This window comes from Megalops cyprinoides, chromosome 1 (genome assembly GCF_013368585.1).
Source record: "Megalops cyprinoides isolate fMegCyp1 chromosome 1, fMegCyp1.pri, whole genome shotgun sequence".
In the NCBI taxonomy this organism is placed as follows: Eukaryota; Metazoa; Chordata; class Actinopteri; order Elopiformes; family Megalopidae; genus Megalops; species Megalops cyprinoides.
Genome location: NC_050583.1, coordinates 26,484,198 through 26,497,678, shown reverse-complemented (window position 1 = coordinate 26,497,678; position 13,481 = coordinate 26,484,198). Strand labels below are relative to the sequence as shown.

At 42.5% G+C, this 13,481-nt stretch overlaps 2 protein-coding genes across 2 annotated transcripts in view; one reads left to right on the top strand and one right to left on the bottom strand.

The window, feature by feature from the left end:
- The window catches only part of smg1 (SMG1 nonsense mediated mRNA decay associated PI3K related kinase), a 36,155-nt gene extending 33,625 nt beyond the window's left edge, over positions 1-2,530 (bottom strand). Inside the window, exon 1 of the mRNA XM_036523093.1 lies at positions 2,269-2,530. Coding sequence (XP_036378986.1) covers positions 2,269-2,345 — 77 coding nt within the window. The 5' untranslated portion in view covers positions 2,346-2,530. The remainder of the gene's footprint in view (positions 1-2,268) is intronic.
- A 7,579-nt stretch (positions 2,531-10,109) lies between these two features.
- Positions 10,110-12,681, top strand: clec19a (C-type lectin domain containing 19A). The gene is made up of 5 exons (XM_036520862.1): positions 10,110-10,262; positions 10,906-11,083; positions 11,414-11,507; positions 12,091-12,223; positions 12,471-12,681. Exons 1-5 carry the CDS (start codon positions 10,175-10,177, stop codon positions 12,545-12,547), a joined length of 570 nt encoding a protein of 189 aa, XP_036376755.1. The 5' UTR covers positions 10,110-10,174; the 3' UTR covers positions 12,548-12,681.
- Positions 12,682-13,481: the final 800 nt, after the last annotated feature.

Genomic DNA, 13,481 nt, shown 5'->3' with positions numbered 1-13,481 from the left:
TTATGATGTATATTGCATACTTTCATACATTTTGCATTATGGCAGAAACTGTACTGTACTTCAATCATTTACCATTTTACAATTAAACATCACTGTGATATTTTTTCACTCTTGGAAACACATCTGACATATACATTTATAGTGAGGGAACTGTGTATATTAGGAGGAACTCAACTGCAATACATGCAACAGGTATAAATGTTTAACATAGGAAGCAAGTCAGGGGTGTGTCTAGCCGGTGTAACTGGCCTTTGGTTAAAAAAGGAGTTTCTAAATAGCACAGATATAAAACTATCAATGACTTTGGCACACCTAAAGAAAGTATCATAATATTAATACTGCTACCACTCTCTCTGTTCTCACTTTTTCCCCTCATTTAACATTTTGTCCTCAACCCCCAAACAATAGAAAACCCACCTAGATTTTATATCTAAAACGCAAATTTCACATTTTACAACAGGCAGACCAGAAATAAGCAAAATCAGTTGCCCTTGCACCTGTCTTATTTGGCGCCTTAAGACTTTCATGTGAAAATGTGCTCTTAATCACGTGGTGCCATTTAAAACCACACAAAAAAGGTACCAAAACCACACAACAGCACCTACCAGTTGTAATGTAGCTCTTTTATTAACAATAATATACTTCCCCAGCATTACATTTTCATGTATATGTGAACTTATAAACCGTGTTAGTCCCTCCCTGCTATAGTATAGGAAACTTAGATTGGTGCAGTCCTGTTCAAAGCATACCTGAAGATGCACTCTAGACACACCCATTTTAATCATTTCCTACTTTGAGAAAGTCATTCCTTCTTTATTAAAACTCAAAAAGCTTCCATTCTGCGTGTGTGTATATATCAGGAAACTCACTACAGATCAAAGTCCTGCTACAGACCAAAGTTTGAAGCTCAGAATGGCAACACATACAAGGACAATGGCTAATGACCGAAAAACAGCTGCCTACGCTGTAGTTTCTATAATCAAACCAACTGTCTGACACTAACTAACAGCTATACAGATCACACTGGCATTAACGAAGACATAAAATGTAGTCAAACATATGTAGAACAAAACTAGTCCAGCTAGCTGGCGAACCGTCAAAATCCCAGGATGTAAGCCAGCCAGGTAACGTTAGCAAAGTACAGCACATTTATGCGTCCGCGAAAATGTAAGGTAGCTAAAATTTAGTGAATAGGATAGTAAATAAATTGCGGTAAACACTGGACGAAGCAAGTCTCTGTGGTTCAATAAACGCCGGGCAATTAACAATAGTTGTGAGAAGGTTAATTTAGCTGTAATCCCACAGTTCGACATCCACTTAGATAGTTCTAAAGATGCTAACCAGTTAGCTGAATAGCTCGGTGTAGACATATAGCTAGTTAACGTGACAAAAATGCCTAAAACACAAGAGTCAATAAATCGTTTAAATAATTTTAATAACGCATCAACCAAACATTAGAGAGCTTGGCAGAATATTCTATGAAATGTTTTGAATCACACTTGCTAGCTAATGTTAGCTACAAATAGCTACAAAACGTGTGTGTAGTAACACACTACTTCGATCCATCTTGCCATTTCTTGTTATAATTAAAAAAAAAACTACTACAGTAATGACTTGTGTTTCTGTGCGTTCGCAGATTTTATCTCAAACACAACGTGAGTAGCTGTAGCTAGATAACATAAGATGTCTAGCAACCTGGCTGATTTTAAAGAAGGCCAGCTAGCAGGCTAAGTAATGTAGCTAACGTGAGCAACGTTGCGGATGCCATACTAGCTAGCAACATCCCAGAAGAAAATGTAGAAATCTAAATTACTGCGTTAGACAGATAGCCAGTAACTAGCCATGTAGCTAATTATTTTCAGCGATCATAATACATAGCCGACCGGTTAGAGTGATTTCACGTTTAGGCCCGAAACAAATTAGCTGCCTAGCTATTGTGGTATCTTACTAATGTTAGCAATCTTACAGCAGAGTCTGGCAATTCAATCGTTGAACTCTTCCCGTCTACGTTAACAAGCTGGCTAGCTGGCGTAATCACAAGACAAATCAAGCATGTTTTCATACCAACATATTAGCTTTCTAGAAGACAATGTCTTTCTTATCAGTAGTCCTTATGCCACTTCGAAACTCCGAGCAATGGTTGTATATTAACTTCCCACTGCTAGCTTGCTGGCTAGAGAGTGTGTAAGGGACGGGCCATGTGTTGTGAGTAGGCCCCACGAATCCCCGTTCTATTTTAGATATATTAAACCGTGGTGCGATACCAACCTGGGCTGCCAATCATTCCAGTCTCGCTGCAGTTTGTGGGCGCTGTTAAGCCGAGACCCGAGGGATCTACGGCTCATTACCTTTGCGAGGACAGCATGACCCGCTCCTCTGTACGCTAAAAATTCCGTGTACTAACCTATAATTAGGAGTTTTACTTTATGTCCATAAATGAACCGTTATCGCATCAAACTCGACTGTACTGACAGTGAATGTGATTCTTGATTTTCGAGCTTTCGCTCCCGCTTTCCCCGCCTCCACCTTGTTAGCTAGCTACTTGCTACTGTCAGTAGCCTTGATGAAACAAGCCAGCGCCATCTATCGTCAGTCCGTAACCGCCCCATTATAGGCAAACTACAGTTCCCAAAAACACGTGTGTCACATGATCTCACGCTCACGTAACCGGCAAATGAATCGGGTGTTTTCTTCGCACAGCGTATTTGTCTGTGAATGTCCCAAATATGACGCTTTATCCAGTTCCTTCGTGTGCACAGTGAAAAGCAATATTCCTATAACTGTATGGTCTGGCTCATCTTATTCTCTGTGGCCGTTAGAAAAAATGAAAGTCGATGATTCAGCGTAGTTACTTCTGGTGCTCGGAATTTTATTCCACATATATATGTTTTAAAATATACAATCAGATTACTTTGTTGATTCCTAACGAACTGTATTTGAAAATCAGCCGTCATAGAGACACGTGATTATCATGTGGCGTAGCTACGGCAGTGGGTTCAATATGCCATGGAAACTGCAGGTATGGCGCATAGAAAATAAACTAGCCTGGACACAGAGTGAGAAAACATAGGCTTCATCCATAAATTAAAATTATACTGATCACACGCCATTAATGCCCCTTCCACCCCTAACGTCGTTCTTGTTTTGGCCCTCCTCACTTCCACATTCCCTCTCTTTTCATCCGAGTGTGTCGTTGCCTAGCAACAGAGCAGAACAGGATGAGCGGGAGTGAGAAGACAGGAGCAGCAGGTGGGGCAGTGTGTGTTCAACAGTGTGCTCAGATGAGCAGGAAGGGAGGCGGAGGGGTGTCGCAGGCAGAAATGTTATGGATAAGACAGACTTCCATTCGACAGGTTAGCTTCCTACAGGGTGTGCACACCAGTTATTGACAGGAAATGTTTATTCAAAAATGGAAACACTGAAAAGCTGGAAAAAGGAAAAAAGAACACAAAATCAACTATGCTACAGATAGTGTCTGTAATACGTACTAATTAAAGACGTTATCTCCAGAATGGAGTCAATCCTCACGCCAGTGTAGTGTGGTGTGGCTACTATATGTTCCATCAGGAGTGCGCAGTTTAGGCACACAATGAGCAGTCCAGACCCCAGCAGGGTGCTAGAAAGCACAGTGAAGGTGATTTAGAGTATAATTAGATGTAGAGTATAATTATTACTTATTTTCATACAAGTTACTGCAGCATGTGAGATCACAATATATTATGAAATAATATAATACTACATAATTTATTATGGCACATAACATGGTAGTAGTATAGTATGTTTCCATGTATTGTAATAATAATTCTGTATGTGCATAGTAGTACCATGTAGGTATGTTGTGATTGAGCATTATTGTACTATTTGTACACTACAACAACTACATCATGGCATAGAAGCTACCATGACTCTTAGTGTCAGTTAACTATTACAAAAGATACTATAACTATATCCATTATAGTCGACTACATTCTATCTCTGTGCTTGTAAGTGAGCAACCAGGCCTAGAAATAATTTGGATTCTATCTGGTTGACAGTTACATAGATTCTATACATACGAACATTGATTCAAATTACATAAAAAATAATAGTATGTTTGTCCCTGGACATTCAGCAGCACCTGTCTTCAGACATAACAGCAGGAGAAGAACTTACAATCAAAAGTATAGTCATTTCTCTCTAGGATGTCTTTACAGTTATTATGTATTTTAGTAGTTCTGAATGTCTTATATTATTGATTAGTATGTGACATCTGTGTATTAGGAAATGAACTCTGGATAAATTCAATTCTCCAAATAGAATTACAGAATAGACCACTAGATGGCATCATAGATTCAAACACCTGGACAGGAGCTTTGTTGTGTCTAGTGATAAGCTGTAGACCTGAAATTGAGGAGTTAGGATGGCAAGTATTCACTTTGTTCCTTAGTTTTACAGTCAGGATATTCCTGAGTCAGAGATTCACAATCAGCTGTGGGAGAGTAATTTTCTGTCTCAAGATGTGCAGAATCCATTCAAAGTAAACACAATTGTGTTATTAACATTTCTGAGGTCTATTTAAAAACAGCAGATTTTTGAAGGATAACTTCTTGGAAAGGCTAATCTACAAAAAAAAAAAAAAAAAAATCCATCAAAAATCAACAAACATTAATTTTCTCATCAGTTACTGAGCTTGAATAATGAGATTCATTTTTAAAATTTGATAAAAGATGAAAAAATATAAGTCAACTAAGTAGGATCAAGCCAAGTCTTCAGTCATCCTGCAGATTGTTTAAGTTTTGTCTGAGTTTCAACCATGGGTTTATAAATGTGCTCAGGAGGCCCACTTTGAGCTGAGATGTCTCTGTGAGAAGACGCTAGGGTCTGAGGTGAATATGGCAGGGGTTATGTTTGCTTGCCTTTCCCTTTATTAGTTACTTGCCTGCTGACACCCTCTCTCCTTGGTCCTAACCCTTTGTTCACCGACTCCCTTCACCCACTCCCTCCCTTGCAACTCCTCTGGAGCCCCACGCAGTGACATCACTGGTCGCCGGGCAACCGTGTGCAGGAAAAATCAGCAGAGCACTGAAGAGGCTCTCTGACAGTAACAGGGGCAGTGGAGCTGACAGCTGATAATGAGGGAGGAAGGGGTCTCACCATTTCGGTCTTAGAGTGTCCCAACACACCACTGCATGCTACTGAGTTGATGTGAACACTTCACATTAATAGGTCTGAAATGACATTTAAAATGTGGTTAGCAACTATATGCATTTACATTGTACAGAGCTGCAGTGTGCCTTATTTACTTGTAAATGATATTTTACAAAATAAAAATTTGATTGTGTTGTGTTTTACCCATCCTTGAGTTATGCCTTAAAATGAATTCATATAAATGCAAACAAATAATGAATGTTACTGTGGTAACCTGAGTGGTGCAGTTAGGAGTAAATAGAATGATGCTAATTATATTGTGATGTGACATGATAATGAAACGTGAGCGTTTGATCTCCTCTAATCAAAATTCATAAGTTGCTACGGGTCATAATTATGTACAGTCTAGATTACATCAATGAGATCATTACCACAACTAACCTGAGATTCAAATTCCCACTTTCTTCATCATTTTCATTCATAACTAAGAAGAATCCAGCAGACCCCGTGAAAGAGGCATTCTCAGCTATTTAACAAAGAGAAATGAGCTTGGGTCAGGACTGCGGTACTTTCAACCAGTAATTACTATGGAGCTCTATTATGTTGCAGACTGGTAATCTTTGAATGAAGATCAATTAGCAGAAATCAGTATGTAGCAAATTATCCTGATCTACTGCTCCTCTGTTCGGCCTCTTTCAATGCAGTTCTAATTACATGTTAATTGGGAGTTGGGGTTTGGCAGAAGGCCCTCTGTATTAGAAGTGTGTGCAGCTGTAGGCCTTCTGTGTGTAATGGCACAGCTGTCCCTTGTCTCCCAGAAGTATCAGAATGAGGACGGATCTACACAGCTACAGCTGGGCACTGTGAATCTGAAGCATGTAAAGTCTCAGCATCACCAGCACATTTATGCAGTATACCTTATGGAAAGTTGAAATTAAGAGGTTTACGGCAATACATTCTAAAACTCTGGCTCACTGTTAATCCTTGCGTATGAAATACTGACATGCTGTATGTTGTATTTTGTTTGTAATTTGCTTATGCATTTTGACTTTATATCCACATGTTAGAAAATACAAGACACAAAGCCTCACTGTGTTCATAAGTCACTGCCATTATCCGACCTTATACCTGTCTGTAGTAATTATACTCTTGCAGCTATTTTAATCAGACTCTGACCTGATCTGATTTCAAGTTTGGAGGAAAATACAGAGCAAGGCAGTTTGCAAATACAGAGGGCGTGGAAGGAGGAGTGAGTGACATTTCGCACACACTGCCATGCACAGTGTCACAGCAACTGTCAACTGCTGAGGTCCAAATGCTTCTGACTCAAGGTGGCAATTTGTACATTTAGACCTTGGGAGCCTGTCTGCTTGACAGGTGTTAGAAAACCTCTCCCAGTGTGTCATGAGAAATAAATCAGGCACTTACTGTACCTAACATGGTGCCATTCACTGGGTGAAACCTCTCACACAGAGTAAATCGAGCTCATTGGGGTGAAGAAGCCTCAAATAACATGTGGAAGGAAGGCTTTAGACAGTCTAAAAATATTATGGGGTTTTCAAACTGGTCATTAAACAGACACACATGTTCTTATTAATCATTAAATCCAGCTAATCATTAATCATGTCATTTAAAAGCCATATATATACCCTATAATATCACGGAAAGTTCAAATAAATGACTTGATGTGTCCACATCCCACAGTGGGGAATGTATTAAAGCCTACAGAGTGGAATTTTGAGAGTATGGATGGGAGAAGCAGGCTTTCAGAGCCTCAGATGTCTAGGGACAGTGTATGCGGGAGCAATTGAACAGCAAAAGGCTTTCAGAAGTGGTGAAGTGGGTCAATAATGACCGAAAGTTCTGAGGGATGGGGTGAGTGCTTTGGGGAGCAGAGTTAATAAATCACCCCATACTCCCAAAAGAGGGTGTGAGTGGGCTCTGAATGACTGGCTGTTCAAACCCAAAGCTGATGTCCCTATCTCACTTAGAGCCTTGTAAATGGTGAATGTACTTCTGTCCTGGGACATTCATTACCTCCAGTCTATTAAGTCCTGTTTATGGTCAGTAAATACCAGTGGGCTGCTTGTTGTGCATGCTTAGTGGAAGCCTCCTCCTTGGAGCTCACTTTTGGAGTTGATGGTGAGTCATGTGATCCTGGGACTAGGCTTCTGAAGCCAAACCCATGAGAATATAAGTCCTTATTTGTCTTCAGCTCATTCAGCTCAGCTGTAATCACAGGAAACAATAGGTACAATGTCAGGGATTGTTGAAGTTTGTGCAGTTCAGTTTGAATTTACTAAAGATGGAATGGAAAACTAAAACTATGCCACTATAACTGTCTCAGGCAGTTTATACTGACACTTAATCAGACTTCCTCCATCAGTGATGCTACATACTAGATGAAGCCACAACCATGTGATAAGTTAGAACAGTTATGACTGTATGATACCAGGAGGAACACTACTGCCTTTAGTGAGGTAACTTTATAATCTAATCAGCTGATGCATTGTGGCTTGTTTGCTTTTGATACTCTAATAAGGTTTAGCAGTTAGCCCTGCCCTGCTCAAAATCCCTATGACACAAAGGCACTGGGTGTTGATCTGTTGGAGTTCATCATGGGGACATCATTACCATTTCCACAGGGGCCAGCAAAAAAGACAGGTCGTCACAGTAACACTCAGAATGGAGAAGAGGGTTATTAGAGCACCCATTAGAGCATGTTAAAAATGCGGAAGTATGTGCAGATGATATAGGTCACCTGCGCACCACTGACACTGCAGCTGGCATCTACAGTCATTATCAGGGCTGTGAGCAGAGAGTAGGAGTGCCGGGTATCAGGGAGGCAGCAGCATCATGAGATCATGTCTTAAAATGCCACATCTGGTGAACACCTGGGCCAAGTCTTATCAGACAGCAGTGGGCACAAGCCTTCCTGATATGTACTATGGCTCTGGAGCAGGGGAGAGTGCCCTGCAGAGTTGGGTCCTGTAGCACAGGGCTTTTATCGCACACCCACAGTATAATGTGTCCTGCAGTACAGCTCACACAGATAAATGTGAACTGCAGCGTGCCAGTCTCTGCACATGGTCAAGATAAAGAAGGTCATGCATTAACGTAGCATTCACTGAGGTTGCCATACCATAATTTGACACACTGTGAGCAGATGTGCATACGTTGACCACAGAAAGGCACTTTATACTGAGATCTTTCAGTCTAAAATCAGTGAAGGTGTATTATAGAACACATATTAATTCTATTTCAGATGAAATGTGACAGCAGGCTTTATGCAGATTAATGAAGCATGAAAATGTTTCTTTCTCTGTTTCGTTTCATTCTTTCCTTTCATATGGAAATATTACCTGAGGTTTTATACTCAAACATATAGCAGATGCAGCCTTTCAGCACAGATCATTAGTGTGTTTAACACACAGCAGGGCTCCATCCACATTCGATGCTGACCTGGCCACAGCCCCCCTGTGCTACAAGGGATCAGAGTTTGGAATGTGGCTCTCTGGCCCCCGCCCAGACGTCTGCTGGGTGAGGGGACACCCTAGGAGGAGAGGGGATGAGAGCAGAGGGGCTGAATTCCTCAGGTTAAAGGTGGGTGAGAGGTCAGATGCATTGGACATGAAGGAGGCATTAACATTCTAGAAGTGAGGCCTGATCCACAGGTGGGACAATCTAGGCTTAAGGAGCCATGGAAACATGGCTGTATATCTTGGAGTTTAAATCCATGTGACTGGAAGGACTACTGTGTACCTCCAGCTGGTGGATTAAGTTTTTGCCTCTGATTTTGAAAGGTCTACAATCTTCCTCAATTTGAACTTAGAAAAGCAACTGAAGTTGCAGTACTGCTGTTGAACACAGGGGGAGACAAACCATACAGCCTCCCTCACTAGTCCCCCCCAGCTGCTGAGCAATGATGGCCTGAATTCAATTACATGTGATGTCACCAGCGACCCCTGCCAGTTCCACTCATTCCAGCTCTCCTCAGGCCGTAATGCACTGATTATTGATTGTGTCATTAATGATTAATATAATAGGGTGGCTGGGATGTTACAGCTGCAAATCACAATGCTCAAACAAGTACCTTTGTTACTGAAAAGGGTTTACACTGTGAATAAATTGTAGCATGGAGCTGGTATTGTGTTAAGCACCAAACATGCTGTTATTGCAGTTAGGAATAGAAAGTTTGCCATTGTTGTTCCTCCACACACAGCAGGGTAGACTTCAATACAGACAAACATTTACTGCGGGACCTGGATAGATACAGGGCAGTCCCCTATCCTCAAGCATTCCTGACTGGGTTTGCCGCATGTGCTCCCAGCAAATGCAACATTCCCATACATGGAACGCTAGCTTCCGGGGCACACTTAAAGAATACTGATAAAACCACTTGTTCAGAAATAACTATCACCTTTTGTGTTCTCCTAAGGTCAGGAAAACAGCTACGAATAGAAGGGATGTGGAGACAACACTTGTGAAAGGAATGTTGTTTGGAGATTATGGCAGAAAACCCTTCCACTAGAGCACTTGAAAGCGTCAATGATTATTGAGCCATAAATCTGTCTGATACAAGAAATACCTTCACCAATAATTTTGAGCTTCATTCATAAACAGATTTCTGTATGTAGGATTCCTTACGTATCTTACAAAACAGAATCAACACATTTTAGTTCAAAGGTGCACATTGAGGGATGTGGCTGTAAAAATCCCGTCTCTCTTCCTCTCTCTCTCGTTCCCTGTTTCTGTCTCTCTCTCACTCAATCCCGCTATCACCCCCTCTCTCCCCTCTGCTGTGGAGCGTGGACACTGGATTCGACTATGTGGGAAGAGCTGAGAAAATCTGACCAAAGGGAAAGGGGCTGGCAGAGACTAACACATGTACGCAGATCTTCCGAAACACTCACACACCCTCCTCTGTCTCAGAGTCTCTCTGCAGCCTAGCACCCCCTTGCTCACACAAACACATCCACGCACACACAAACACACACACTCACACAAGTGCACGCGTGTGTTCAGGCCGTTGTTCCTCCTCATCAAGATGCTTTGCTGGGATTTGTGTTTGGCCCTGTTCTTCATGACCCTCGTGGTGAACGCTCTGCCTCCCACCAGCATCAGGATAACTCAAGGTGAGTGATACAGGAAACAGCCGTCTGAGAGCTCTCTTCTCACTCAGGGAGCTTTTGCCTTACAGGCTTACATTAAGCCACGTAGCGGAAGATTTTTTTTCTCTGTTCTTTTTAACATTATTAAAATGTTGTCAAAACTTGTGAGGCAGATTTTTGTGGGGTCTGGAGTTATCCATTGGGCTCCAATACCAATGTAAATACAAATATGTAAATTTGGGGTTTAAACATGTTTAAAAGCTACTGTGTGGATGATGCATCCCTCAAATATGGTGCGAGATATGTCAGGGGCTTTAAAGCAGGGTATAGCTTGAATTAGAGCAAGTGAGAAGAGAAGAGCCATTTGTGGGCGTTTGTGCAGCAATATCATGACGTGTGCTGTGGTTTGTCCACCTGCTTTTTGCTTTATTACAATCATAGATAAGGTGTCTCTAGAGTCTTGTTCCTCTTTGCAGTCTTAGTCTGAGTGGTTGTAATCTAAAGAATAGTTCTGGATGTAAGTAAAATGAGGAGATTAGCACAATGCTTCCAGGGGTGATTATGGCAGCATGGATGTGAGACAAGTATGTGGAAGCAGATGTGCTGAAAGCTTCCAGCCAGCATGCTACCTGATGCAGCTGTGTGCCACTTTCTCTGCCCCCTCCAGCTCTGCCCCTGCAGCTGCATCACCCTGCTCAGCCGGCCCCCTGCCCCCTGTTCTGGACAGAGTTCCAGAGCAACTGCTACCGTTTCTTCCCCCTTAACTACACCTGGGCGGAGGCAGACCTGTATTGTGCAGAGTTTTCCAATGGACTCAAGTCAGCCAAGCTCACCTCCATACACAGGTAATGCCACCTGCCACCCTGGAGCAGTGTACAGAGTGCCCTTACAGAATTACTTAGCTTAGATGCAGTCTTACAGCCATAGTCTAGGGGCTTGGGTGTCCGGGCCATTGGCTGCCCCAGCGATTACGTGACTAAGCCATGTAACTGACACCGATGATTCAAGTCTTAAATCCCCACACAGCTGCAAGAATTGATAATGTCTATACTCCACATTTATGTGGTCCAAAGAGCACAAATCTTCTAATCCAATAAGTGAGAGTTTATTAATTCGATTATGCTGAAAACCTAACCTATCCATGCTTATTGGCTTTCCATGGCTGTGTTCCTCAGCTGGGAGGAGAATGTGTTTGTCTATGACCTTGTGAACAGTCACATCCCAGGGATTCCCACGGATATATGGATTGGTCTCCATGACAGGCGGCAGGTAACTAATTTTTCATCTGTTTTTGTTGTGGTTACAGCATCCATCTGGTGGAACAAGGCGAACCCACTTTATGATTCTTCTTAATTCTTCTCATAAAAAGCTGGGGATGATTCTGTTACCTGGGCTTCAGATAGAGCATATGCCACACACAGCACACGCAAAGGCTAACAGCAGCTAATAACCATTTTCCAGGGTAATCTCAGATAACAAATATATGAACCTTGTGGCAGTTAGATTTAATCAGGTCCAGGTTGGGGGAGGGAAGGGGTAAACTGCGTTCCAGTTCCAAAAGTGTATTACAACATTCAACAGTGGGATGCTGCTTTGTAGAAGATTTACGAGTGTGTCACCCTGAGGCCTATGTCTGCAGGGGGGATCTGTGTCAGTCTTCACCCATTTAGTACAAATTAGTTTCGCAGTTTGCTGATGTGCCATGAACAATCTGCCTGTTTTCAACTCAGTCAAATGGCTGACTAATTGACCTATGAGCCCATCAGGGGCCAGCAGCGTTACCATTAGTCTGTAAGTTGAGAAACTGTCTGGCCTTCAACCATAGCTGGTGTTGCTCTCCATGCGTCCTCAGGAGGGCACTCTGGAGTGGACTGATGGCTCTTCGTATGAGTACAGCTACTGGGATGGAAACCAGCCAGATGATGGCATCCACCGCATCCCTGCAGAAGAGGACTGTGTGGAGATCTGGTTCAGGCAGAGCAGTGGTGAGAGATTGTGCACTTTACCAACGTTACAACATTTGTACTTATGGAAATAAAGACAGCTGGTGCAGGCTGTTTGACTTTTGATTGAAGAATGTAACTGTGACATCTTTATCAAAGAGTGTTATGGGTGATTGTTCAAATGACCACGACAACCTGATATTTAAACCTTTTGCCTAAATGCTAAATATTCAAGTGTAACTCAGAGTGAAGTCAGCTAAAACTTGAAAAACGTTCTTTCATTGCCCAGCACTCAGGTCCTGGAATGACAACAGCTGTGACAAGGCCTTTCCGTTCGTCTGCAAGATTCCCACGCTGGAGAATTAAGCCCTGGGGGACCCATCACGCCTTCTCCCAGTCACCTGCCATCACCAGTGCGTCACTCTCACTACAGTCCCCCGACAACTGAATCAACATTTGAGCAGGGGAACGGACTCTCATCCTGCTGGTTTTTCACCCCCCCCCCCCCCCCTCTTCTGCATCACCAAAACAGGCGCAGTCAGGGTATTACTGCAGCCATGCTCCTCAGAGCAACCCTCGCATCCATCTGTCCTCATTTAGAGCTGTGAGTCACCAGGCGAGCTCTGCTGCATCCGAGGCACTCCGCTGTTATTGTTATTGCCCGCCGCCATCATCGTATACTGTTACACATTAGGACTGTTGTCATTATTATTGTGAAAGATTGCTCAGACCCTTCAAGGCTATATTCTGCAGAGCTGCTCATCCCTGCGGGCTGTCCAGTGAGCTGATGGGCACAAGTCTGTCAATGGAGCCACAGGGCAGCACTGGGAGGCTGGATTAGGAATTTGACCTGGCAATAAACCAGACGGAACCAATGATGTGATTCCCCCGCACTCACTGACAGCTCAGACTTCGGCTGAGTTACCCACCACACCCCCATCTCTGCCATTTAAGCTCTGTGTATGAGTCCTGTGTGAGTGCCATTTTACTGCTTTAGTTATAGAAATACAAAGTATAATGTATAATTTGTTGCTTATGTTCTTTTGATTTAAGATTGTGAGGAAAAACAAATATAACATGTTTTTCTTGATATTATCCCGTTACTGTAGAAATGAGAGAGTATGAGTAGTTACTTGAGTCAGGAATATATTGCCTGAGTATCCATGTGTCTGTTTGCAGTTATCGATCAATCAGTGACCTGGAAAGTGAGGGCCAGAGAAGTGGAGGATTTAAGAGGTCTTGCATGATTAAAAGGGGATTTAACCTCAACCACAGTATTGACCTTTGGGGGCATGTCCTG